Source organism: Thrips palmi, unplaced genomic scaffold (genome assembly GCF_012932325.1).
Source record: "Thrips palmi isolate BJ-2018 unplaced genomic scaffold, TpBJ-2018v1 HiC_scaffold_1, whole genome shotgun sequence".
NCBI lineage: Eukaryota > Metazoa > Arthropoda > Insecta > Thysanoptera > Thripidae > Thrips > Thrips palmi.
The window spans coordinates 5,530,722-5,556,432 of record NW_023144620.1 but is presented as its reverse complement, the minus strand read 5'-3'; the positions used below and the strand labels follow the sequence as shown (position 1 = coordinate 5,556,432).

At 63.3% G+C, this 25,711-nt stretch overlaps 1 protein-coding gene across 4 annotated transcripts in view; it reads right to left on the bottom strand.

Annotated features, from left to right (window-relative positions):
- The window catches only part of LOC117640914 (apoptosis-stimulating of p53 protein 1), a 120,637-nt gene extending 97,212 nt beyond the window's left edge, over window positions 1-23,425 (bottom strand). For 2 of the 4 annotated variants that reach the window (XM_034377928.1, XM_034377954.1), the window contains exons 1-2: window positions 23,275-23,425; window positions 15,249-15,380 (exon numbers count right to left, since the gene is read on the bottom strand). In XM_034377928.1, the coding sequence (XP_034233819.1) occupies window positions 15,249-15,380; window positions 23,275-23,425 (283 nt within the window). Of the gene's footprint in view, window positions 1-3,090; window positions 3,466-15,248; window positions 15,381-17,066; window positions 17,156-23,274 lie in introns of those variants that run through there. The other 2 variants (XM_034377937.1, XM_034377946.1) reach the window with 2 other exon arrangements.
- Window positions 23,426-25,711: the final 2,286 nt, after the last annotated feature.

The following is a 25,711-nucleotide window of genomic DNA, read 5'->3' as shown; positions in this document are numbered from 1 at the left end:
CAACGCCACAACGTGCCACAACGCCCTGAGCGTAGACGCGGCGCCGCTATCGGCAACGCCGCGTCACGAGCGGCTAGGGCTGTGCACGCCGTTCCACCGCTCTTCTGTCTCTCTCGCTCCTGCCCGAGAGTGCGAGAGAGACAGAGCGAACGATGTGCGCGGAATCAGTCGACTGCGGTGGCGTCTCATCCGTTAAACCTCCTCGTTATGAAAGAAAGTTCAGTCACGGCGTCGCGACGCCGCTTGCGCCACGGCCGCGTCGTCGCCACTGCACTGCAGCTTCCCCGAGAACGACAACCGCCAGGCATTTGGACCGAGGACGCGTTGGCGCGTCGCGCTCGGCGTTCGCTCGGCGTTCGCTCGGCGTTCGCTCGGCGTTCGCGCCCAGCCACCGCGACCTAGACATGCACTCGACGGGACCACCCGCGGAGGGAAAGGCGCGGCGACAGATTGCGGCGGGGAGAGAGAGAGAGAAAACGGTTTGGCTTTTGTTTCGACAAAAGCGAGTGCGGCACGCCACGGCCCGCATCCCGCTGCTGCTCCTGCTTCACCACAAACCCGCCGGGAATTTCCCTAACCTTTCTCCAAAGTTCGCCTGCCATTCCTCCGTCGATTCGGATTTTTTGACGGCAGGTGTTGTATGGCGTTTTCGGAGGAAAGGGGTGAGCGTTTGATCGCATTCCGCGGCCTTTTGCCTTCCTTACCCGGGCTGCATGGAAGGATTGGCAGCCTTGCCAGGGTTGACAAGCGGCTACGGAACCGTTTCTAGTCGCTTCTAGTCACTCCTAGGCACTTCTATTCCAGTCCCCCACCGGCCGAGTACAGCCACTCGCACCGCCGTCTTAGACCATAACCCTAAGAGCACCCAAAGTTATGCGGCTCGCCTTGCCATGGGACACCGCGGACACCGCGCGGAGCCGGCTTGCATAAGCCTGCTAACGGTTTCGTTCTTTTAGAGGCGTAAGGGCGCTCTGAAAATGGAGGCGGCAGCGCATTCCGTGCGGCAGCGATTTGCCAACAACGGTGCGCCGCGATCGGCCGGGAAAGCGCGCGGCTTGGCGGCGTTTTACGCGTTTTACGCCGTCCTTGGGCGAAACTGCTTCAAATCCAGAGTGGACTCGGCAGGTGAACCGTTACTACCAGGCAGACAGATTCACTGGGCAGGTAAACGCGTATACAGGATCAGATCCTGGACGCGGCGTAGGGCGGGGCAGGGCACCTACAGTGGTCGACCCACTACCACCAGCCTCATACCGGCCCCCTGTCCCGTGCGAGAGAGTTTTCTCCGCAGAAGTCAGCTGTTGGAGCAGGATAAAAATATTTCCCTCCACACGTGCGTGATTTCCGCCGGGACCGCGCACTTCCGCTTTTGCTCCGAGTTTGGCCCCACCAATGGATCCCTCGTTCAGAGAGCAATCCATTGGTGGGGTCGCACGTTCGGTTCGAGTCCCATTTAGCGACTCTGGAGCTCAAAACGCGTCCGGGACCGCCTCCATCAGCGCCTCCTTGGACGTGACTCTGATCAACACCAACGTCGCGGCCACCTTCTGTCAAACGCGAAGACAGCGGCCTGAGAGACGGCGAAGCGAAGCGACGACGGCGGGCTGGAGGGAAGGAGGGGAGGGGGGGACACTGTTCCTTGAACTTGGCGCGGGCGGCCAAGGACCGCCAAGGACGCGAAAACGACGTTTCGGGTTTGCGACTCGGTGGGCGATAAGGCCCCGGCGCTGGCGGCGCTGGCTCGTCCTTCGAGCCCCTCACCACGGAGGACCGCCTCGCCCCGTCACGCCGAGCAGGTCATGACCCCCTCGCCAATTTCTCGCTCCTCGTCAAACAGGCGGCGACACCGTTCAATCACGCCACAAGGCGGTCGTAGAGGCTCATTTCCTCCCACGTCGGCGGTGCGCGAAAACGGAGGGAAGCGGGTCGCCGTCGGAAGGACTCGAGAGAACAAATTTCCTCTTTCGGGCGACCTGCCCCTCCCAGCTTCCAGGGTCCCGGCGGCTCTGTCCAGTGCCTTCCAGACGGTTCCAGTCGGTTCCAGCAGCGCGGCCGGGCCGGGCCGGCTGACACTTTGGCGGAAAGATGCGCCTCATCGTCTCGCTGCAGCCAAACAAGCGGGCAGGCTGCTGCCGGCGTGGCGCCAACCCGGTGGAAGTAGGCCGAAGCCAACAACTTTCTAAAGCCCACACGCAGCCCCAGCCGGCCGGGCCTCGGCGCGGTAGCGGCGTGCGGCCTTGCGCGGACCCGGGTTCGAGTCCCGGCCCGCGCGCCGCCATCCTCCAGTGGCGTAGGGTGCAGGGTGGAGCCTCGGCGGACAGCTGATCCCGACAACATGGCCGCCGTGACGGCGGGGCGCGCTGCTCTTGGCTCCGCCACTGCCAATGCATCACCGCGCGCGGAATGCGACTCGACTAATTAAGAAACGTCTGTGTGTCTGTGTGTGTGCCCCGCGGGCCGGGCCGGCCGGCGTGTGGTAGTGTGGGTGCGACAAGGATGGGGAGATCCCCGGCGGGGCTGGCGGGGCTGGCGGGGCTGGCGGGCCGGTCAGTCACTGCCCTGCCTCTCGGCCCGTCCGCCGCTCGGCCCCTGCCAGCCAGGCCTGCGAGAGAGAGTGCGCCTCGCCAGCGCGCCAACGAGTTCCAGAGGCGCGCGGACCTCGCAGACCTGGCAGGCCCCGCAGGCCGACCCCCAGCAAAAAGAACTAACGCCCCTTTATCCAGCTAGCGTCAGCCGCGTCAGCGGCCCTCTGCCGTTTTTTCGGCGGCACCTCGCGAGGTAGACAGCCCTGCAAAAACCGAGTGCGGTTTGACACACCGCCGTATTTTTTGCGGAATTATTTGGCCGCGCGGAGGGCATGACCTGTGCGTGCCTCCTCCAACCGCCCGTCAAGCGAAAAGAACCGGCGAGAGGGAGGGGGGGGAGGTGCATGGATACGTGCGAGCTCACCAGTTGGCCTTCAAGCCGCCAGGCTGGCTCGGCCCAATGCATGCATTCGGAAAACGCGCCACAGCCTCCCTTTCCGGTTTACCTCATTTGCATACGAGCGACACACGAAATAGTTTCCAGCGACTCTCCTCTGACACTCACCTTGCTGAATTTCTCCGGACTAGCCGTCCAGCGCGTAAAGCGAAGGCGTCCGAGCGATGAAAAGGTAATCCAAATGTAACATCCTTTAGTGGGGTTTCACTTTGCACTGCACTTTGTCGCCTCCCTCGGGGCGGTAATCACACACACACACACTCGCGGCACTCGCGGACACACATGGCGCGACGGGGTGGCCACTAGGGCCCGACGGTGGCGGACGTCGTCATGCCGACGCCACGACACAGCTGTCGGTGCTGCTGCAGGTGACAAGGGCTCGCCAGGTGGCGGAGGCTGGCGGAGGCCTTACTCGCTTCGACGCGATCCTGGCGCGGTCGGTGCGCGGCACGGCGTCCGGGCAAGCCTGTCGAGCCGGGCTTCGGGCGAACACTGCTGCTGCAGCAACACGGCAAGCGAAGCAAGCAGGCCAAGCAGCCCAAAGCACCGCGACTTGGCTCCGGCTCGGCGCGCGGCGCGTGGCGCGCCCGGTCTCGGTCTGCACGGCGTGCTCCGCTCGTCACGCTGCGGCTCGGCGCGGCACGGATACCTGAGCGCGGCGGCGGCGGCAGCGCGGCGAGGCTCACGACTGCGGCGCGGCGCGCGGCGGCTGGGCGGCTGGGACCCCAGCCCAACGCTAGCGCTCCCCGCCGGCGTGGCGAGCTGGCCGCTCGAGACACAGCCTCTTCGTTGAGCGGCCGGCCAGCTGGCCCGGGCGCAGCGCGGCGCAGCGAGGCGGCGAGGCGAAGCGGCGGCCGGAGAGCTGGCCGCTCGGCCCGGGGCTCCAGCGAGCAAGGGCCGGCCACCTCGTCGGCGCAGCACCGCGCAGCACGCCCGCTCGGCTCGGCTCGGCTCGGCCCGCAGCGACAGGGCTCGGCTCGACTCGGCCCAACAATCGTCGGAAATGTGGCTCCGCAGAGAGGCCGGGCCTCTCAGGAGAGCCGAGCCGAGCCAGCAGAGAGGCCCAGTCGGCCGGTGGGGTCCCAGTCCCAGCGGTCCCGCCCGGCGAGCCGCACCGGCAGGGCACCGGCAGGGCAGCAGCAGCATGGCCGCATGGCCGCACAGGTGGAGGGGGAGGGGGCAGGGAATTTCTCAGTGCCGGAGCGCGTGCTGCAGGAACCCCGCTCGCTCCGCTCCGCGACAAGCCGGCTCTGAGCGGCTGAGCGGCGCGCGGCGGCGGAGACTGCGGAGGCAGTAGCAGCGGGTGCGGCGCGCGACGTGTTTGGGTTGTTGTTGTTGGTCGCCACGCCTCCCCCGCCGCCCCCACCCCCACCCCCAGCGCTCAATGGTGTCCACACCTACAGGTGCCCCATTCCAGAGTTCCAGAGGGTGAGGCGGCCAGGTGACGTCACCCCCCACCGGCCACTACCGGCCACACCGTGCGCTCCAGCCGCTCCAGCCGCTCCAGCGGCAGAACGAAACGAGGAGTGCTCCTTTTGTCAACGCACTCTTGACCTTCCTGCAGGGGGCCTTCGCCTTGAATGAGTCGCCGGCGGTTTTCTCGTCCCCCCGCACGCCGCGCTCGCCGCGGAGGCCACGCCCCGTCCACGGGGAGTACGCACTGCCGGTGTAGTGGTGTAGTACTTCGCCGCTCTGTGTTCGGGCGTGTCGAGTTTGTAGAGCACTTGTGAGTTTCCGGGCGATGCGTTGAAGTCTCCGCGCAAAGTGAAAGGGTTCGCTGCGCTCGCGCCGCTCTCGTCAAACCTCGCCGTGCGCTCGCCGCGCTCGCCGCGCTCGCCGCTCGCAGCGCCCGGGGCATAGAGCCAACTACACCGGGATCATTAGCACCGGGACAAGGACTCAAGGACTCTAGGGTCCCGAAGGATGCTCGGAGTAATGAGGGAACCATACGGGCCCATACGGCTGGGCCCCTCCGACTCGAGGGCCCGCCACGGCCCGCCACGGCCCGCCACGGCCCGCCACGGCCCGCCGCCGTACTACCGCGGAAAACAACAGGGTCACGGAGTGCAAACCGCGGGAATTAAAGCGGAATAGAAAAGGAGAGACGAACCGCAAGTCAAATGGAGAGCGAAGGAAGCGAGTGCAGCGGAAATGAAAGAAAGTTTTAAAAAAATAAAAGGACGAAGAGGGGGAAATGGCTTTTGCTGAAAACGCGCTGGTCTGCTGCTAAAATGAAGACTGCAACCGCCGGTGAAGCAAAACGAAGGTTCACGCTGCTGCACCCTTCCTCTACTCGTGAGGGAGGCCGTCGAGGCCACCGATGTGGTGCAAACGTGGCGGAGGTTCAAAGACACCCACGACCCCGGCTACCCACTCGACCCTCCGACTTTTCATTGTGCATTTTCCAGTCCAGTGAACTCGATATAACCTGCTTCCCGAGCGCGGGGACGGCGGGGGGGCGTTCCTCAAACTTTCTATCAATCTCTCATCATTAGAGCGGCGCGGCCACCCGGCAGAGGGGAGCAAATTTCAGCAAAGTTCACAAACTTTGAACAAGGAAGCGAGGAAGCACCGGCAGGCCGACGGGGAGTCGCGAGGGGCATTTGTTGCGTTGCAGGGACTGCCAGGGAGTGGCGGTGGACGACCCTTCGAAAAATGTCCTAATCGTGCTGCACTCGGAATGTACCCGAACCCTACGGCGAGACTGTACACTGAACCATTGCTCATCCGCTCTTTCGCGAGACAGGATTCGTCATGTAAACGAATCTCGAATAACGCTTGCGAAGGCATTCCATCGACCAGCGCAGCATAGACTCGATTCCGACCGGAGCTCTCGTCTCTCTCGCACTCACGGGGCGCCCCGTAAGGGTGCGAGAGAGACAGAGCGACAGCGCGGCATCGCTATCTGCAGTGCCTGTGTCGCAATTTGGAGCCGAGGCTGCTGCAGTCGGGCTGCTGCTGATGGAGTCGGGAAGTGCAATCAGAGTAGAGCGGCGCAGTGCTCGTCGAGGTGCTCCTGCTTTTCGCATTCTGGAGGACATTTTTCTCGTTCTTCCCGTGGAATCTAATTCTCCACCGTCCAAGAGGAGAAATTTTGTTCCAATCCATTTTCGAACAGAAGGACTTTCTCGAGGAATATGTTTCACATAACCCAAAGTGAGCGGAGGACCTTGCAGGCACATCTGTTACCAACACGTCGTCCTAGATTTGCGCAACACTGGTAATCACGTTTCGATCGGCAGGCGTGCGCGCGCCTTTTTTCAGGTGGGGCCCCGCGCCGTACGTGAGCAGAGCACCGTCCGCGCCGAGCCGCGTGCACACTGCAAGCCGGCTTTCTTTCTTGGCAACGGCGGCCTAGCTTAGCTCACTGCGCTCCCGTTCTCTCTAAAGGTACGAAATAAATTTTAATCAAGACTGGTGCCGCGGCCGCCGCACAGAAATTAATTAAAATCCGCTCCGGCGTCGTCGTCGGCGACGTCCCCCGCTGCCCTTTTGCATCACCGCAACGTTTGCACTTGCAAAGGTCGGCGAACGCCCTTTCGAGCGAGAAGACGTTCGCAGCGCCGCGCCGTGCACTCCGTGTCACTCGCGCGCGGCGCGGGTTCGAGTCCCGACCGAGATTTTTTTTCTCTCCTCGTGGCGAGGACGTTTAGCGCTGCGCTCCGCGACAAGTTTCCAGGATGCAGGCCCCGGTGCGCGTGGCCCATCCTGCGGAGGATAACTGGGTCACGGGCAAAGGGGGGCGTGGCGGGGCGGGGCGGGGCGGGGCGGGGCGGGGCGTGGCGGGGCGGGGCGGGGCGGGGCGGGGCGTGGCGGGGCGGGGCGGGGCGGGGCGGGGCGGGGCGGGGCGGGGCGGGGCGGGGCGGGGCGGGACGCGGCGGGGCGGGACGCGGCGGCGCGGCCTACCCACCTAACCCGATACGACAAGTGCCAATGGCCCAGCTCAACAGCGCAGCGGGGCGCCGCCCGCCACCAAACGGTTCGTCAACGGCAGCCCCGCGCCGCCACGAGCACCGCGCTGACCGATATCGCCGCCCCGCCCCGCCCCGCCCCGCCCCGCCATCCGGAACGGCCGGGGAATGGGCGAAATGAATAAATGGAGCGAGGAGGAAGAGAGACGCCCTGCGAAAATGAGACGACAGTGCTCGATGACGTCGACGGCGACGGCACATCGGAGCGGTGGGACAGAACCTCGCGAAGGAAGACGAACCAACGAACCAGGAAGAAGCCATGCCAGAAAAAGAAAACAACGACGCGGCACGGTGGACCAGGACAATGGGAAGAGGAGCATCTCGGATTGACAAGAGGCAAATCCCTCTCCGATCCAGCCTTATTAAAGACCCGTCCAGACACCTTCGGACAGCCGGCTCAGACTGTGGGCTCAGCCTACGGCCCCCGCCAGTGGACCCAGCCAGTGGACCCTGCCCATGGCCGCAGCCCAGCATGCACAGTATGGCCAACTCTAACGCCGTTAGCTTTATGGTGTCGTCCCGTTACCGCGGCGGCCACACTCCGTGCTCCCCTTCCAGGTGTCCCAGAGCGCCGCGACCGCGACGCGCGGCGCGGTAGAGTCGCCGCGGCACGCGCGCCAACGCCATCTCATCAATGGCGACCGGCCATAGACGTAAACCTCGCGCAGGCGTACCAACTCCTAATTTCTCATAGCGGCCGGCCGTAGACGAAAACCTCGCGCAGGCGTACCAACTCCGAATTTCTCTTCAATGGCGACCGGCCGTAGACGAGAACATCGCGCAGGCGCACCAACTCCCGCGCCACCGATTCCTCATCGTTGGGCGACTCGGGGGCCAGCCGTAAACAAAAGCGGCGGACTGCCGGGGACGGCAACACACTGCAACACGCGGGGAAATTGCGTGGAGGTTATTTACTGCGGACCCCCTAGGCGGCCCGGATCGATGGCGCCATAAAGCATAGGCCGACCAAACCCGCGGGGCCGCGCGGCCGAGCGGCTAACTCTTCCTGAGATCTGGATTACCCAGCCGGCGCGCCCACACGGGGCAACGTCACTCTTTGTTTTGTCGGCTCGAATTAATATACGGAGCGCGCTACCGCCGCGTGCTTTCCCTCTGATGGGCTTCCCATCGGGCCTTCGACTCGGAGGGACCGCGGCTCCGCGGCTCCGCGGCTCCGCGGCGTGGGAAGTGCATTCATTAGACGCAATTAGACGTGGCTTACGCCTCAACCAGTCCGGCGCACGCGCGGCCAGTGGCGTGGCGCGGCGTGGCGTCTACGGCCGACGGAATGGCCAGAATCGAATGATCCAACCGTCGTCTCGTTTCGCCATCCGGACCGCTGGGCCTTGGTTGCGAGAGGGGCGGTCCGCCTCTCTCGCACTGTGTGGGTGCGAGAGGGGCGGACGAGCCCTCGCCGAGGCCGCAGGGGGCGGCAGGCTTGTTCGGGGGATGCGCAGTCGGCGGGGTGGGGGTTCACGGTCACTGCCGGCCGGGCTGCCAGCGCTGCCCAGCGGAGCGCCGAGCCAAGCCGAGCCAAGCCGAGCACTTTCCGAGCAATTACCGTCTGATTCCGAGGATTCCCCTCGTGGACCGCCCCGCCACGCCACGCCCCCCGCCCTGTTGCCAGTCCCTTATGACTCCATATCGGCAGGAAACGGATGGCGGAAGCGGGGTGGCGGGAGGGGGTGGGGGTGACACGTCTTAGCCTCGGGGGGGCTTCACCTCACCGCTAGTATATTGTTCCAACAGCGGCCAGCCAGTCGTCAAGCAGGCGACCCGATATTGAGTAATATAGCGCAGCGCAGCGCTGCGCAGCCCCCGGCGGCCGAGTGGGTGGCCATCGCCGCCAGCCCCGCCAGCCCCGCCAGCACCACCGCGACAGGAATGGCTCTCGGAAAGCCGCTCATCGGATCGGGGACCAGGGCCATCCATGATGCACGTCCCCAATTTTGTGCACTTGTTAAAACCCCCCGCCCTACCACCAGAAACAAACGAAAATTCTCTGGCGAAGACTCAAAATTTGCTCCCTTAAATTGGATTCAAGCTCATCTCGGACGAATAATTTTGACGGGTGTAGGACCGCCGACTCGTTTCCAGTCCCGAAAAAATAAATTCCCGCGCAAAGTCCGGAGCCTTTGCCCCGTGCCGCACTGCGCTTGGCGGTAGGGCGGTAGGTGTGGAGGTGGAAAAATCGCCTGGCTGGAGTCGCGACGCGAGTCGCGAGATGGAGCGCCTGGAGCAAGTGGAGCGCCGGGCCGGCAGGCCGGCAGGGCCCTTGGCCGACCAGGAAGGAGTCGGTCTCCGCGGCGCGCCCCGCCCCGCCCCGCCATGCCGTGCCGCGGCCCGCTGGTTCGTGCCGCCGCCACCGGTTCGCGGGAGCGCGCCACCAGTCAGCGTCACCGCCGCGGTGAACGGCAAGACGGATAACAAACCGCGCGGCGCCGCGTCGTTACCGCGTCGTGGCGGCAAAATTCAAAATCACCGCCGCCCCCCTCCCCTCTCTCGCTCTCGCACTCCAGCCTATCACATCCATCCTCTCTCTCTCTCTCTCTCTCTCTCTCTCTCTCTCTCTCTCTCTCTCTCTCTCTCTCTCTCTCTCTCTCTCTCTCTCTCTCTCTCTCACTCTCTCTCTCTCACCCTCGCAATTTGGAGAAAATAATGAATCTCGTCAGCGCGCGGCGGCGGCGCGGCGTCGAACTTTCCCTCATTGCGGGACGAACGAGGAGGATGACGGTCTCGACGGACCCGACCGACGGTCCCACGCCACTGACTCGTTCCCCTCGCGGACCAACGGATTCGGCGGCAGCGGCGGCAGCGCAGACCGAGAGAGGGATAGAGACAGAGACAGAGGGGCCTCGCGACGCCCCGCCAAGCCCCGGGGGCAATTACAGAGTCATCACAATTATTCCGGTGAGAACGCCCGGCCCGGCCGGCCGAGCCGAGGGCCAAGCTCGGCGACGCAACGCGCGGCAACGCGCCGGGTGACGCGGACCGCACTTCGGGAGGGTTCCGTGAACCCACCCGGGGATACTTCGAAAATTTTCAGAAACACTTTGTAGAAACCTTAAAAAAACTTCTTGTTAAAAACCCAAAAAAAATCGACTTCTTCATAAGGAAGGTACGCGTGTTGAGCGCAGAGTGGAAATCACTTTGGAATCGACAACGCGTGGAGAGGTGAGTGAGTACGCGCGCGAAGTTTCCCGCCGGCGGGAAAGTCGTCAAGTAAATAAAAAGACGCTTCCATTGACGCGAGGGGTGGAGGGGGGGATGCGGACGCATTGAAAAACTCTATTTGCTGGCCGCCCGCCGGGCGCGCAAACACGATGCAATTTTAATCACGAATAATCATTTTTGTGGTCGCGCCAAAACTTTGTGCGAGTGTGTGCGTGTTGGTCCGCGCAGTGTGCTCTGTGTGTGTGAGTGTGTGAGTGAGCTGGCGGGGCGCCACTGACCACACTGGCCCACTGACTCATGATATTGAGCCGAGCCTTTGCGTATTCATGCCAAGGGCCGGGCAGGGGCGGGCAGGGCCGGCAGGATGATGCGGGTCAGGACCTTAATCAAGGGACCCTTAGCACGGCAATGAATGCGGATATTATTGCTGCCGGAGACTCGCCCAACTCCTGCAGCAAACAAAATACGACACAGTGTGGGACGCGGTGCGCCGGGCCGGGCAACGCGCGGCGAACGCGCAAACTTGTTGTTCCAAGGAAAGCCACGGCCAGGCTGCTCACTATGTATGTACTTTCGGGGTGGATGTTGCGTCCTGTGCCACAAAACAGTGTCGGGGCCCGCTCCGCTGCAACGTGAAAACATGGCGATTTTTTCAAGCTTAAATTAGGTTTTATCGGTGTAACCTTGAATGCGTTGAAAGTATCTTGTAAAAATATACAATTTTGTTCGTAAGGTCTGTAGCAGTTCGTCGGGCTTTAAGAGTGTGACCGGCGGCCCTGCCGGCCAGGCACGCGTCTGGACGAGCAGTCACGCCCCGTCACGCCCCGTCGTGCCCAGGCATACTGGCGCCGCACCCCGGAGAGGCGTCGGCTTGGCCCCCCACCTTAAGGGGGGCTAAACCACGGCAGGATCCCCTTAACACTCGGGGGGCTTAGCACCCGGGGTGACCCCGGCGCCACGCCCCGCCCCGCCACGCGCCATCAAGATATACCTCCCTCATTATGAGCGAGCCATAATTCCAACCTGCCCGCCGCACGACCCATATTAATCTTTTTTGTTGGCGCGCCAATATAAATTTGTCGGCAACTCCGCGAGGCTAAGCCGTGCCGCGCCGCGCAAGAAGCACGCCACTGTAATGATAGTCCGCGAGGCGCCCCTCGCGCAAGATTTATCGCACCTCGGTGTATTAGATAGTTTGTCCCTCCACGCGCTAAATTCTCCCAGAGACATCTTTCTTCATCAATTTTTTTAAAACGGCAAACAGGCGGGGGGTAGAGCGCGGGACGAAAGTCGCGGCTTTGACATTACTTCTCAACTTAAACTCGTTCCGCCATTATGGGCGACTATAACCGTATTTAGCCTGTTATCTGTGAATAAGGTCTGGCCAGGAATGAAGCCCTTCGGCGGGGCGGGGCGCGGCGGGGCGCGGCCGGTGTCTAATTGCGCTGTTGGGGCGTGGCGGGGCGGGGCGGGGTGGCGGGGCGGGGCGGGGTGCGGCGGGGCGGGGCGGGGTGGCGGGGCGGGGCGGGGCGGGGCGGGGCGGGGTGGGGCCGCCTCATCCCTCTATCAAAGCGACGCTGGCGAGGTTCGGGGTACAACGCCCTGCTTGCAAGTCGCGCTGCCTGCTGTTGCCCGGCATCACACTGCGCGGTTCTGCGCGGCGGGGAGCGCCCGGCGGGGTAGGCATCCACGCCGCCACGACGGCACCGCGGCACAGCCTGCTCGCCGGGCGCTCCGACGACCAGCCAGACTCCTTCGCCGGGCGAGCGGGCAGTCGGGCAGCGGCACGCTGAAGGCACACTCAAAATTCTGTTTTCCGTTCGGCTAGCCTGCAGAGCTCGCTGCCTCACACCCACCACGCAACACGCGCACGGCCTCTCGTTAGCCTCTCGTTTACTGGCCGTGTCCATCCCCGGCTGACCGGCCGGCCTGCGCCCAGCGAGCCGCCCTTCGGCCCACGCCCTGCGCCCTGCGCCCTGCGCCCTGTGCCCTGCGCCCTGTGCCCTGCGCCCTGCGCCCTGCGCCCTGTGCCCTGCGCCCTGCGCCCCGCGCCCTGCGCCCTGCGCCCTGTGCCCTGCGCCCTGCGCCCTGCCCTCTGTGGTTGGGGCCGGTCCCTAATAATTATTGGCTCGCAAATTGCAGCGCAAGGCGGACAGGCGGGACGGACGAGGAGCGAGAGAGAGGGAGGGACGGCCAGTAGAAACTGACGAAGAAACAATCAAAGGGAGGCCGTGCCGATGGCGGTCGCGGTGGGCTTATACTAATTGCCGCCCCTTGCCAGTCTCACTACCGTCACGTCCTTTTCTCGCAATTTTTTTTCCACCCCGCGAATTCATCAAGTGGCCACCGCGCGGCCTAGGCGGTCGCCGCCGGTCTCGAAATAAAAAGAAATGATTAAAAAAGCGTGCGACCTCGGCGAGATGAAGCGTGTCCCCGGCCGGCCGGCCGGCCAGCTCCCCGCGGAAAGCCTCTCAATTACGTTATGGAAATTGGCGCGGCTAAAATTCCTTGCGGAAATTTGGAAGCGGAGGTCCCCGATAATTACATGCAGACTATGCGCGCAGAGGAGCCGTGGCGGGGCGGGGCGGGGCGGGGCGGGGCGTGCCGAGCCGCTAGCAGTGGCGGGGTGAGATAGCGAGGGTGTGGCGAGGCCCACGGCCACCCCGACGGAGGGCCGCCGACGTCCGAAGCCGATTAGTATTGCGACATCCGACCGGAAACGCGTTCGGCGGCGAAGAAGTCTGGCGGCGGCGCCCCGACTCTCGACCGCTGGGGACACCGCCCGGTGCTCGCTCGGGGCAGCATTTAGGACTCCAGGACGCTCTCCGGAGTCACCGGGAATCAACTTCAAAGCGACCGTCCCCGCCCCCCTGGAGTCCCAGAGGGTGACTGACTGTGCGGTGCTGTGGGGCCACTTGGGGCCGGGCCGGACTCTGGCCACTGGGCGGGGACCGGCAGGGCTCGCCAGCCCGGTGTTTCGCCCGGCCAACTTGCCCTGCACAGCCCAGAGGGGCGGAGGCGCCGCGGCCAAAGGGATGAATTCTCACACAGGCGGACAGGGTAATGCAATAATGTGCAAAGCGGGTGGGACAGTGGGCGGGGCCGCAAGGCCCGTTGTCATGTGTGTGGGAACCGTGTGGGGACGGAGGGTCGGGGAAATAACAGCAACAAGAGCACCCCTCTCACACTCTCACACACTCACTCTGTCTTCTCACACACGCACACACAGAGCGGATAACAGCGCGCCGCTGCCTCGCGGCGTCAATACATTTGCCGATTGATTCGCCGCACCCAGAAAAAAGGTGTCTTGAATCAAGTCGGGCTGGCCTTGAAACAAGGCTAAATGGGCCTTGATTGCTTCAAGGCCAGAAAAGACTTGAATTAAGTCAGATATTGCCTTGTTTCGTCTTGTCGTGGGTCAAGTCATTTCGGACTTAAAACAAGTCCACGAGAAGCCTGAAACAAGTCATTTTTTGTTGTTTCAGGCACGATGGAGCCTTGATAGCGACACAGTGTTCAAGGTTTTTTAGACTTGAAATTTCTCACATCTGTTCTTAGTCTATCATGGCCTTGTTCCGTTAGGGCTTGTTTCAAGAAATTTGACTTGAAGCAGCCAAGGCTATGGTTGACTTGAATATAGAGCCTGCGGTGAAATACGCGTCTGGGATTATTTCCGGTCGTTAAGCCCTTAAATACCATCACCCGCTAGATCTTGGCCACACAGTAATTGAAATGGCAGACTCTGACGATTCCTTTCAGAAAACGAAAGGAAATATGGCTGAATTAGATGGTCACCACAGAAACGACTTTGGCGCCTTGTCACCGCCCGACGTGGTTCCGCCAGCTGCCGCAAGAGCGCGCTGCGCGCGTTGTGCTGCCGTCCGCTCGCGGGGCCAGCCCCGGTCGCCACTTAGGGTAGTTCGGAAGTAGGGCCGCGCGAGGACTGGGTGCGACAGGACCCCCTTGCATCGGTCCTGTAGTGACATGATGAACATGTTTCTGGGAATCAGCAGCAAGAATTTCGGTTCAAATCTAGCGCGGACTTGTTTTCGACCAGTCTTGAAACAAGTTGGAGTGACTTGAAACAAGCCTAAATTTCAAGTCAAAAAAATCAAGTCTTTTACTAAACTTGATTCAAGAAACCATTTTTCTGGGTGCGGCAAGACGGTAATGCCGCCTGACAGCGCGTGGCGGCGCGTGTTGCTCGCCGGGGCGCGGATGAAAAATTCAGCCGCTCGGTGCAGCGGCGTCCGCGGCGTCCGCGGCAACGCCCGATACAGAGTCACTCCGGCTGCATTATACAGCGGGCGGCGCGGGGCAGTGTAGGAGGGTGCGCGGCCGGTGCGCGCGGGGGCGAGGGCGGGGGCGGGGGCGGGGGCGGTCGGGTGGACGGGACCGGACAGGACGGCACGTCAGTTTGACCTAGAATGGACGCCCCGTCCACGCGTGGCGGGAAACGCCCCCGGAGGTTATTGCAGAGGCCGGCCACCTCCTCGATGCACACGCACACACACACACACGCAGACACTCACACAGACACGGAGGAAGTCGTTGGCGCCGTGACGCATCGGTGCGCGCGGCTTGCGGATTACCGCGGCGCCCCTAAAGATGAATAACAAATAGGACGCGTCAGCCGCGGGACGTGCCTCGTGCCCCGTCGGCCTGTCAGGCCCGCCCGCCCCCAACGCACGCACGCACGCACGCGCCAGCCGGGTCACTGTGCCAGAGGGCGGCGGCGCACGCCCACGGCACGGCCGTGCGTGCGGGAATAACATAACACGACGCCGGTCCTTTGCCGTCAATTGATGCCTTCGCAGAAGTCTCCCCCCCCCCCCCCACGGAACGCGGCCCAGACATTCCCTCTGCGAGTTACACGAATTGCACCGCACGCACACACCCGCAGAAACACACACGCACCAAGCCAGAGGGAAGGGCGCGCACTGGCAAGAAAACAACGTTGAATGGGCAGAGAGGGAATACGATTTTTCGCCGTTCTTATCGAGCAGAGTGGCTGCAAAGTTGGTCGAACTGAAGATAATTTTGTAGAAATCATGGTTTTGGCTCACATTTGGCAACCATCGACTTCACAAAGGCTAGTATCAGCAAGACGGGCAAACTCACCATTCTTGTCCAGGACCTTGTCCAGGACTTTGTCGAGGACCTGGTAGCGCAGCACAAACTTGACTTGGTCCCGCGACGACCCCCACTCCTGCAGGACCTCCAGAGGCCGCTCATCGTCCCGGAGGGCGCGTTCTGGAAACACAAATAACAGCTTGGCTTCAGTCTGGCTCCCCAGTCAGGCTCCCGGCAGCGCAGTCTGAAATCGCGCGAAACATCATCCGGACCCGGCACTGTCAAATTTATCGAGGAGTGTAATCTCCTGCTCCGCCAGTCCGCTGCGCAGCACAGCCTGGCCATGGCCGCCACGCCGTCTGCAGACTGATTCCGAGCGTCCTTCTCGCCGCTCCGTCTCTGGGGTCGACCCCCACGAGTGCGAGAGAGACAGAGCGACGAAAAAGACTCGGAATCAGTCTGCTGCTGCAGCTCGGAGATAACGGCGCCACTGTTAAGCGGAAGCTGGGCTGCGCGACAGGAGGGATGACGCGAGGGGCTGTCGAATTGACCCTGACCTGGCAGGAGCTGCCTGACCCCCCCCCCCTTTCCCCCTTCCGCATGAATGAATACATGAATAGCAAAGAAGCTTGCCCGGTAAGCACCAGCAGTCCCAGCGTCACTGCCCAGGCGCTCTAAATCTCAAGTAAAAGGGCGGCCCCGCCCAGCCCAAGCCAGTGGGCCGGACAGTACTGTCCTGGCCCGGCACACCGTTGGGAGTGTTTTGCCTTTTCGCCGCTTCTTTTCCCCTCACAAACGGGACTGACCTCGGCCTCCCCCGGCCGGCCCAAGAAAGCGAAAGGGCAAGGAGGGCTGCCATTAGGGCTGATTAAAAAGTGCCTCTCGCGCTGCGCTGGGTCAGTCGCCCTTCCCTTCATGCACGCCTACTTGTGTAGACCGTGTCACGCGTCACGGCCGTGCCTGCGGCTCTGTGCCACGCCCGGCGACTGGGGGCCCTTTTTTGCCTGACCCCATTATCGCGAGGAATATTTATACGTCAGCGAGCACGCGAATAAATACTAATCAAACAAGACAGGCGTGTGGCGGCGTCACGCCAGTCGCAAGGAGAACGCGGGGGCGCCTCTCTCTTTCTCTCTCTCTCTCTCCCTCTCTCTCTCTCTCTCTCTCTCTCTCTCTCTCTCTCTCTCTCTCTCTCTTCTCTCTCTCTCTCTCTCTCTCTCTCTCTCTCTCTCGCCACCGGTATCGTGTGACGCATGGCCCCCGCCCATCGCGTCCCGGCCTGTCCCCGCCACTGGAAGGGCACGGAGGGCGTCATCGTGTCCCGCTCCGCACCGCACCGCTGTCCGCAGTGTTTTGCGAAAAGGGGGCGCTGGATAACGAAACAAGCCGCACGGGTACACTGGACACCAACCGGACGCCACGCGCCTCGCTACAAATCAAACAACGTCGCACACTACACACACCATTACATTCCACAACACACTTGCCGCATTGTTTTGTTTTTTCTAAATTCTGCTTTTGTTCAGTTTTTTTTGCGGAGCAGACTGAATGAATATACACTGTGAACTTAAGAGCGTGTGTGTGTGAGCTACGTATACTAAGCCTCGTACTAAGCTTGTACACCGTTGTTGTTCGAAAGTCAGCCCAGTAATGACAAACTTGCGTGCACGCTTCAACTACTCACTCTCCGTGCACGTTTCTAAATGTGTGGTTCGCGTTGCCGTGATAAAAACGTGTTCCAGTCCGCGATAAAACTGATTATTAAAAAATCGTATGCCACGGCTTCAGGTTTCTTTTTTTTCCTCTTTCTGTGTGTTTGTGCTTGTTTTTTTTTTTTTTTTTTGCTTTGAGCTTTGCGATACGAACCCCTTGGCGGCGGCGGCCGCGGCGGGTCGCTGATGATGGTCTTGGTGGACGTGACGAGCATCATCGTGGAGGCCGGCACGCTGCACTCACTAGTACGAGGACATGGTAGCGACGCTCACCTGCAACCCCCTCACGGCCCACTGCAGGCACGGCACCGCAAAGCCGAGCGCGCCGACCGCGCGGCGCCGTATGTCGCGGTGAACAAGCCCCCCGCCAGCATTGCCAGCCGGCAACCCCGGCACCGAGCAGCCGAGCACCGCACGGGCGGCGACCCCACCCGGCACGCCCGGCACGCCCGCCGGCGCCACCCAAGACAACGGGCAGCGCAGGCAGCGAATGCAGCCGCGGGGTGCGTCACCGCGCCGTCACCCGAGGGGGCTCCGGGGGCGTCTTTAGCCACCGGCTTTGTGGACAACCCCGCGAAGGCCCGAAGGGTGCCGACTGGTCGATAGTATCGAGCCTAGCGAGCAGTCCCACGTGGGGGGGGGGGGGGGGGCGATGACGCGCACAGCTGTCCGCCCCGGGCCGCGCGGCCGCACGCAACGCGGAGGGGGCAAAAGTGCAAAAGGAGGGAGGCTAAGGGTCACCGCGTGCACCATTCACGTAACGCTGCCCTGGTGGTTTTCGGTGGTTGGTGAACAGGTCCGAGTGTGTGCAATTGCGTGCGGGTTGGTGAAAGGTAAAGGTCGGCATGGTTAAAGGTGTCAGGGTGTGTACAGGGATGGCTATTTTTTTTAAAAAAAAAAAAATTCGATATTCAGTGCGATTTGCAAGAAGAATGGCTCGGACGGATCTTGCATGGATTTCGGAACGCCCCGGCGGGGCAGCTACTGTGCTTGAGGTGCTGCGAACTTGGATTCGGCCATGGTGTAACGGAGTGCGAGGCGACGGGGCGGTAAAACGTGTGCTGGGCCGCGCAATGAGGAGGTGGCACGCAGCCTGATGAATGAGAGTGTTATGAGTGTGCAGGGGATCAGGCAGCCTAAAGGGGCGTGACCGTTACGGGGGGCGGCGGGCAGTCCGTCCGCCTGGCAGGGCTCTGGAAGGGCCTGGAAGGAAGGGCCTGGAAAGGCCTGGAAGGGCCTGGAAAGGCAGGCACAAAGGGCGCGCCTGCAGTAACACGGACGCAATGGCCGTGTTAAACACACGCTGCGTTCCATTTGCATAATCTTGCTCTCGGGTACTTGGCCATACTTATGTCACGCAGAGGGCCCCCCCGCCCCTCCCCCCTCCCCCTCCACAGGGCGGGCGCTGCCCCGTCAGAGCGACGCGGGTCTGTCATTTCCCTGCTTTCATTTAGAATGGCTCCATGAATAAATTTGTCGCCCGCACGGCGTCGCCGGCGAGTCAGCGCGGCCGTATCAAAAGGCAATAAACCGTGTTGCGTTTCGCGCCGCGCACTGCGGAGCCCCGCGAAGCACTGCGAAGCCGAAAAGGACAAACAATAACCTGGTATTCGAACCCGGGACGCAGCGCGCCTCACGCAACGAACGGCTCCGCGCGTCGGGACGATTCCGATTCCGGTTTCGATTCCGATCGCGCGGACGGCATGACGGCCCCGTCGACGCGCGTGTCCGGGTGTCCGCGCAAGCCGCGATGCACGTGCGCACGGGTCGCGGCACACACTAAAACTAAATGACGAGGCCGCGCTGGCTGGCTGGCTGGCTGGCTGGCTGGCTGCCTGGCGCCACGCGGGGCGGCGGGGCGGAGCGGCGTGGACGCGATGGGCTGTCGGGTCGGGCCAGACGGCAGGACGGCAGACGGCGGGCTCAGGCCGTGCAGGACGGCACGGCCGGGGGAAGGGGCTGCTAGCAGCCTGCTACGCTGCTACCGGCGGCGCGCGGCCCGGCGGCCGGTGTGGCGTTCCAGGGGCTGAGGTGAAGGCCTCGTGGCGGGGCGGGGCGGGGCGGGGCGGGGCGGGGCGGGGCGAGGCGGGGCGGGGCGGGGCGGGGCGGCGCGCGAGGTTCGCGGGCGACCGTGCCAACACACCACCGCGGTGGTTGGCTGTGGGGTGGGGCGGAACAGGGCGGAACAGGGCGGGAGGTCTCGTCCGGTCGGCGGACGGCGTCGGCAGCCCTCGCACTGCCTACACTGCAGGCACGGCTTGCAGGCACGACAGACCAGCCGAGCTTACCGCGAGCCGCGCTGCAATCCATAGGCAGGCCGGGGTAGGGGAGCCGTGCAGGACTGTCACCGCTAACGAGGAAAAAACTTTCTCAAACTCAGTTGCATTGTGAAAAAAAAAAATACCTAAAATTTATTTCATGAACAACAGATACAACAAAATCCATTGTTATTTCACGTTGGCTTACCCAGCCAACTTGAGTTCCGCAGGGTCCGAATGGCCCACCCTCGCGCCCCGCAGCCCCCTCGCCTCGTAAGGGCCCCCACTGCGCCGCGCCCCACGCCCCGCACGCCGTAAGCCCGGCGCCCGCAAGCGCAGCAATGAGCCCCAATGGGCCAGCACGGCCATGGCCATCAAGGGCGTGCACAAGCAGCGTGTTGTTATCGACTTCCATTCCCTCTATTGGGCGAGTCGCCCTCCAGGCTGGAGGCTCCAGGCCGGCAGGCTGAGCTGCACACCTACTATTTGCACTGCCGCAAGCCCTGCCAATAAGCCCTTTGCTGTGCCCGCGGCCCACCCCTCGGTTCCTCTTCATATCTCGGTGCGGCGCGCGACGCGGCGGCAGTAAACGCCCCGAAATGAGCGACGCCAAGCCAGACGCAAAGCCGGGCCGCCCAGCGTCCTTTATTTTCGCGGTAACGCGCCTTTTCAGCCGACACCGTTCCGTGGAACGAAATGAAATAAAATAAAATAATAAAAAATAAAATAGGCGTGACTTCCTACGCCCCGCGCTGCTGCAAAGGGGCCCGCATTTCGCCGCGGATTTCGCAATGTGAGAAACGCGACGCGCGGCGGCGGGCAGGGCGGGCTGCCTTCCAGCGCCTTCCTTGTGCGCCTCCAGTGTGACGCCTGCCTGAACCGGGTGCGCGGCGCTACGCGGCGCTACGCGGCGCGGCCCCGCCGAGGGTGTTCCCCAGAGTTCCCTTCCGAAGCCCTTTTTAAAGGGAAAGGCCGGAGGAAGTAGCCAAACAAGTGAACCCGAGAGGTAACAAAAGCAGGAGGAAAAGTCAGGGAAGGTCACGCGCGAAAAAAAATTAAACAAAACGAGAATTCGACGTCAGAATGTTGACTGTGCACCCTCGTCTCCGAGACCCTTCGCGCCACCACCGCCGCCGCCGTCTCGGAAAGCACTCGATTCATTTGTGCACGGTGCAGCGGCAGCGCCCAAGCCGCGCCCCGCCAAGGAGTGCACTCCAGTCGCCCCTCCAGCCGCCCCTCCAGCCGGGGCACTGGAAGCCCCAGCCAAGCAAAGCAAGGGGCGCCTTGTCTCCAGCCCCACAAGCACCGCGTGAGCCAGCCAGGCAGCCAGCCGCTGCTTGACCAGCACACTTCACCCACTGACCCACAAACGGACGCCGCACTCCGCTTGCCCGGCAAGACGCCTCGTTTCACGAGTTTAGCTGGAACGCGTCGTGATACGGTCCTTCAGGGCGACACGGCGAACACGGATTCCAGGGGTTTCTGTTCGCTCTCGACTCCGTTCAAGGGAAAAGGAATGGTTGAGGGAAAGAAAGCAAAAAAAAATTCCCACGACGAAGAAACAGAGATATTCAATAAAATAAAAGTGCTGTAACTTTTGCAGAGCGTTGTAGGGCCCTCCGAGTAATATTCGAGTGTAGTGTGATGAGGGTGGTGGGCGACCCGGCACGGCCCGGCCGATGCGGCGCTGCCGGGCGCTGCCCTTGCCATGCCCGGCCATCCCTTTGTTGCTTCTTGAAATGATGCTGCCGGCCGGGCTGCCCGCTCTGCTTGCTCTGCTCGCTTTGCTCGCTTTGCTCCAGCAGCCTGAGCCGTTTTCGTCGCTCTGTCTCTCTCGCACCTACACGGGACGCCCCACGAGCGCGAGAGAGACAGAGCGGCGAAAACGACTCTCGGAATCGGGCTGCTGTTGAAATAGTGCGCTGTACCACTGTACCTCCTGGCGGCAATGGGTCCCGGCCCTCCCGGCCGCCGCAATGGGCCTCGGCTCGGCTTCGGTCTCGGCCGTCCCGCCGTCCCGGCCGCGGCCAGGGCTGCTCGCAACAATATTGACTCGGCCAGATAGTTCTGCCGTTTCTGCAGCAATAAGCGAAGCTAGAGCGGCGCTAGAGCGGCGCTGGAGCGAGGCTCGCGGTGGTCGTGGTGGAGCCCGAGGCACCTTGCTGGTGTTTCCGGTTCCTCCGCGAACGGCGTGACGACGGCCCGACGACGGCGTCCCCGCGTCGTTACGGGGGTGTGACGCTGTAACGCGCACGACGCCGGATCACCGCCGCCATCGCCGCCCTCAAGGCCGTCCTCGAGGCCGTCCGCAAGGCCGTTCGCAAGGCCGTCATCAAGGCCTAAATGGGGCCGGGATGAGAGCGGGGCGGCGGGGCGGCGGGGGCGGAGATGAAGTTTCTCGAACAGCGAGCGCGCGCGGGGCGCGGCGCGGACGGAAGGGGGCGAGAGAGATAGCAGCGACGAACGGACGGGGTAAGGAACCGAAGAGAAGCACAGCGGGCAAAAAAAATGGGTTGAGAAGGTGAACGAGAGGGTGGCAGCGAGACGATGAGGGTGATCAGGGAGTGGATGACAGGGCCCCAGGACTCCCCCCCCCCCCCAGCTGTCCGGAGAGACCACTCCGCTGCCATTAATGATTGAGCCTTGTGGCCTCCTAGCATTGCTGCATCGCGGTGGCGGTGGAGACGCCCGCCCCACCCCTTCAATGGACCTCATTAGTAATTTAACGCCCGCTGCCCCCCCCCCAATCCACGACGAGCGCGCGCAATAAGACTCTGACACACCGCGAATCAGTCCCCGGCAACAAGATGAGACATTCTGTTGACAAACGACCGACCGACGGGCCGTCCGACCGGCGGCGTAAACAGAACCCCCCGTGTCTCTGTCGCTACCTCGTGTCCTCTCCTCCGGGCCGCCCGCCTGGAAAGACCTTAGCAGCAGCCGCGCGCTGTTGCCCTGCACGGCCCCCGCAGCGCCCCGCCCTGCCCGGCCTGCCCTGCCCGGCCCGCAGTTTGGCGGGGGAAGTAATTTACAGTGCGGATATGAGGGTGCTCCACGTCCACCGGGGTGTCTGCTGGGGCCGCCGGCGGGGCCGATTCCGCGAGAAGGGCCTCTCTCCGTCTCTCTCGCACTCATAGGGCGCCCCGCAAGGGTGCGAGAGAGACAGGCTGGCCGCCGCCTCGCCGACCCCGAACCACCTGTTCGCGCGCCGTCACAGCGCCTCGCCTCCGCTTTCTGCATCCCAGTCGCGTCCCAGGCTGGACTGGACCGGCCGTTCTGCCCGCTGCGCGCTGCGCGCCGCGCCATTATTGCCTATAAAACGGAACAAATAATAGAAAGCGCTGGAAGGGCCGAGAAAACTCTTATATCGGCAAAGTCCGCGGCGGTTGCGTGGCTGTCCGGCGTTCAGCTTGGTGTCCCTCACGTCGACACGGCCGCGCCTGGCCCGCCTGGCGTCCGACTTTCACCGCATAGCCTCGCCGCGCCGCACGCAGAGCGACGCAGAGCGACGCAGAGCGCCCGCGGAGGCCGGGGTAGGCAGCACCGCGCGACACTGCTGCCTCGGTGCGCGGTGGAGTGCCTACCTCGCAGGCGTCCCGGCCGTCCCGTCCCGAGCCTCGCAGCGGAGCGCGGAGCGGGTCAACAGCAGCCCCCTTGCAGTGTCCCTGGCGCGAGCCCGTGCCCCTGCCCTTGGCCGCCATCAAAAGCCTTTCACGGCGCGGCCCCTGCAGCGCCACACCGCGAGGGACATTATGAGGCTCTCGCCGTGGAGAAGGAGTGCGTCAACATGACAGCGCGAGACCGCTTGCTGCGGCAACTTCTCGCTACGCTCGGCGCGCCTCCGCCCTTTTCAGTGGCTGTTTGCTGAACGCACTGCGTGGGGAGCGGGCCCGGGGCGGCCCTTGATATAGGGCGCTGGCGGCAGTCTGCTGCGGAGAGAGTACACACAGGGTCGTTCCACGCATGTGTCGCAGTGCGATACTCGACTCGGCATGAATTAGCTCGCATCGCCACTGCGAGCCACGGCGGCCTGATTCCCCGACAACGCGTCGTTCGTTACTCCATCTCGGTTTCTTTCTTCCGTCAGAGCTGCCTTTTCCTCACCTTTGTCGCGACAGGTGCCCACGAGGCAGACCTCCTCGTCGCCGGGGTCGCGGCAGCACTCCAGCACGTCGCGGCACGTCGTCTGAGGCGTGATGGGCACCTCGGTGACAGCGCCGTCGACCTCGCCCTCCGCCACCACGCGCACGATCATCTGCAACAAGTCCCAGGACAGTCAGCGCCGCCAGTTGCCCAAGGTGTTTTTGTTGTTGGTTGGTGGTTGTTGTTGATGATGTTGGTGCTGTTTTTACAGTTCATAAATCAGAGGACGAGGGAACGGCCGGGATAAATCAAGTTTATTACAAGATTTTGTTTTGCGTCAGGCTGCCGGGCGCTGCCGGGCGTTATGGCAGTGCGGTGGCGTTCCAAAGACGCCACACCTGCGAGTAACGGGGGGTGAGCCGCCCCTGTGGCCCTGCCCCGCGCGGACGGTGTCCACGGTGTCCGCTGATTCCACGAAGCCTCCTGAAACGAGAATAAAATAAAACAGCGGCGCCCCGGCGGTTGACTGCGGCGGCGGGGCGCGGGGGCGCGGGGGCGCGGCTCCGGGTATGAGCGAGGCCGAGGCCCGGCAAAAGGCAAAGGCCGGCCACGCACAAAAAAGGGCGGTCAACACGGCCGAGGCCGGGAGGCGCCGAGGCCAGAGTGACGCGGCGCCGCAAAGCAGCAAAGCCACTCTGGCTGGCTTTGGGTGCTTTGGGCTTCGCAACAACTACTTCACCCCTTCTTCCCCGTCCCGCCCCTGGCCGCCCCTGGCCCTCCCTCTGCCCTGCGTGCTGGGCGTGCTGGGCCTTATAAAAAAGCTCCTGGTCTTTGTTTCGGCGCGGCCGGGCGGGCCCTGTCAGGCACCATCATCCTCCGAGCCGCATTTCGGGATGGTGTTTGCCGCTGTGCGAGGCGGCAGGCCCACCAGCGCCCCTAGCGGCGGCCGAGACAACACCAGACAACGCGCGGCAAGTGCAAAGCAGACAGCAGCTCGTCAGGCAGGCAAACATGGAACGGGAGACATCGTAGGTGCCAATTTTCTTCCACTCTTTCCCAGTTGGCGTGTTGTTCCAAACTCACCGTGACTTGCCGCGCGCCCCACCCTCGCCTCGGGGACGCGGTGGTGAAACCCCAGCGGAGCGGCCACGCCGTACACTATAAGCCCGGGTCCGGGTCGCCCGCGCCGGGGACACTGTGCTCTGAAGGTGGAAGCCTTTATTGAAAAATCGGAGACAGCTCCCTGCTGCGCTGCGCGGCGCTGCAAGGTGCCCCCGGGGGAGATCCAGGGCGTCCCGGCCTGTCTCACGGTCTGACAACACAAGTCCGGTAAACCCCTTTGACAAAACCCCTTCCGTCCATGAGGCGGAGGGTCGACAGAATCAACAGGTAAACTTGGGCACTGTGACACGGTTCTGGCGCGCCAGCTCGGCTCCGCTCCGCCCAGCCAGCCGCCCAGCCAGCCTCGCCCTTCTCTCCGGCGTGTTGTTGCTCGTCTCGTCGGCGTGGAAAAGTTTTCCCCGACACAAAGCAGTGCGTGGCGGTGCACGGCGCGCGGCGGTACGGCGGTACGCCCTGGGCGCGGTGCCGCCCCGCCTCGCCCCGCCTCGCCCCGCCTCGCCCCGCCTCGCCCCGCCTCGCCTTCCTCCCCTGCCAGCCTTTTGGTTTTGCGTTTCAGCCCCTGCCACCCCTCGCCCCGCCTCGACTCCATCCAGTCTTATGGGTTTGCTTTTCCGCGCTCTCCGCGGCGGACTCCACCGGAAGACCCACCCGAGCCTGACGGCCTGAAGGCCTGACACCGGCAGCGCGGTCGGCGCGGCGCCCCGCATCGACGCATCGGGGAGCTTCCACCCTGTTTTACCGGCAGCGGCGAAGCATCGGCCGAACTGAGGCAACTACGAGTGTAGTAGCGCACTGCGGCAGTGGACTCGCATCCAAGCAGAGTGGCTTCCATAACCAAGTTGTGTGCCGCGTGCCCCTGTTTTATTTCTTTTTTCGGTGCACGGCGGTGGCGGTCCCGGCGGGCCTCAGCCACTGCACGGCCTCCTCACACAACAACCGCATCGTCACACTGGGATCGGGACCTCGATTGTCAATAGCGCCCCAGTCGAAGTGGCTGGGCGCAGAACAAAAGCGGGATGGAGGCGGCGTATCTGGAAGGAGGAGGGGTGAGAAGGGGCGAGTGCAAAGAGAGAGAGAGAGACAGAGAGAGAGAGAGAGAGAGAGAGAGAGAGAGAGAGAGAGAGAGAGAGGGGGGGAGAAAAAGACTGGCGGAACACGGAGCGCGCCATCCGCGTCATGGCACAGCCGCCCCCCGGAGGGTTCGCCTCCCGGCCGCAGCCGCGCCGCTTGGGTTGCCTACCCACACGGCGCCCCCGCGGCCGCGCGCCGTGGGGCCACGGGGCCCTCGACGGGGGACGCGGATAGCGACGCGGAGCAAGCCATCGCTGCACTTGCC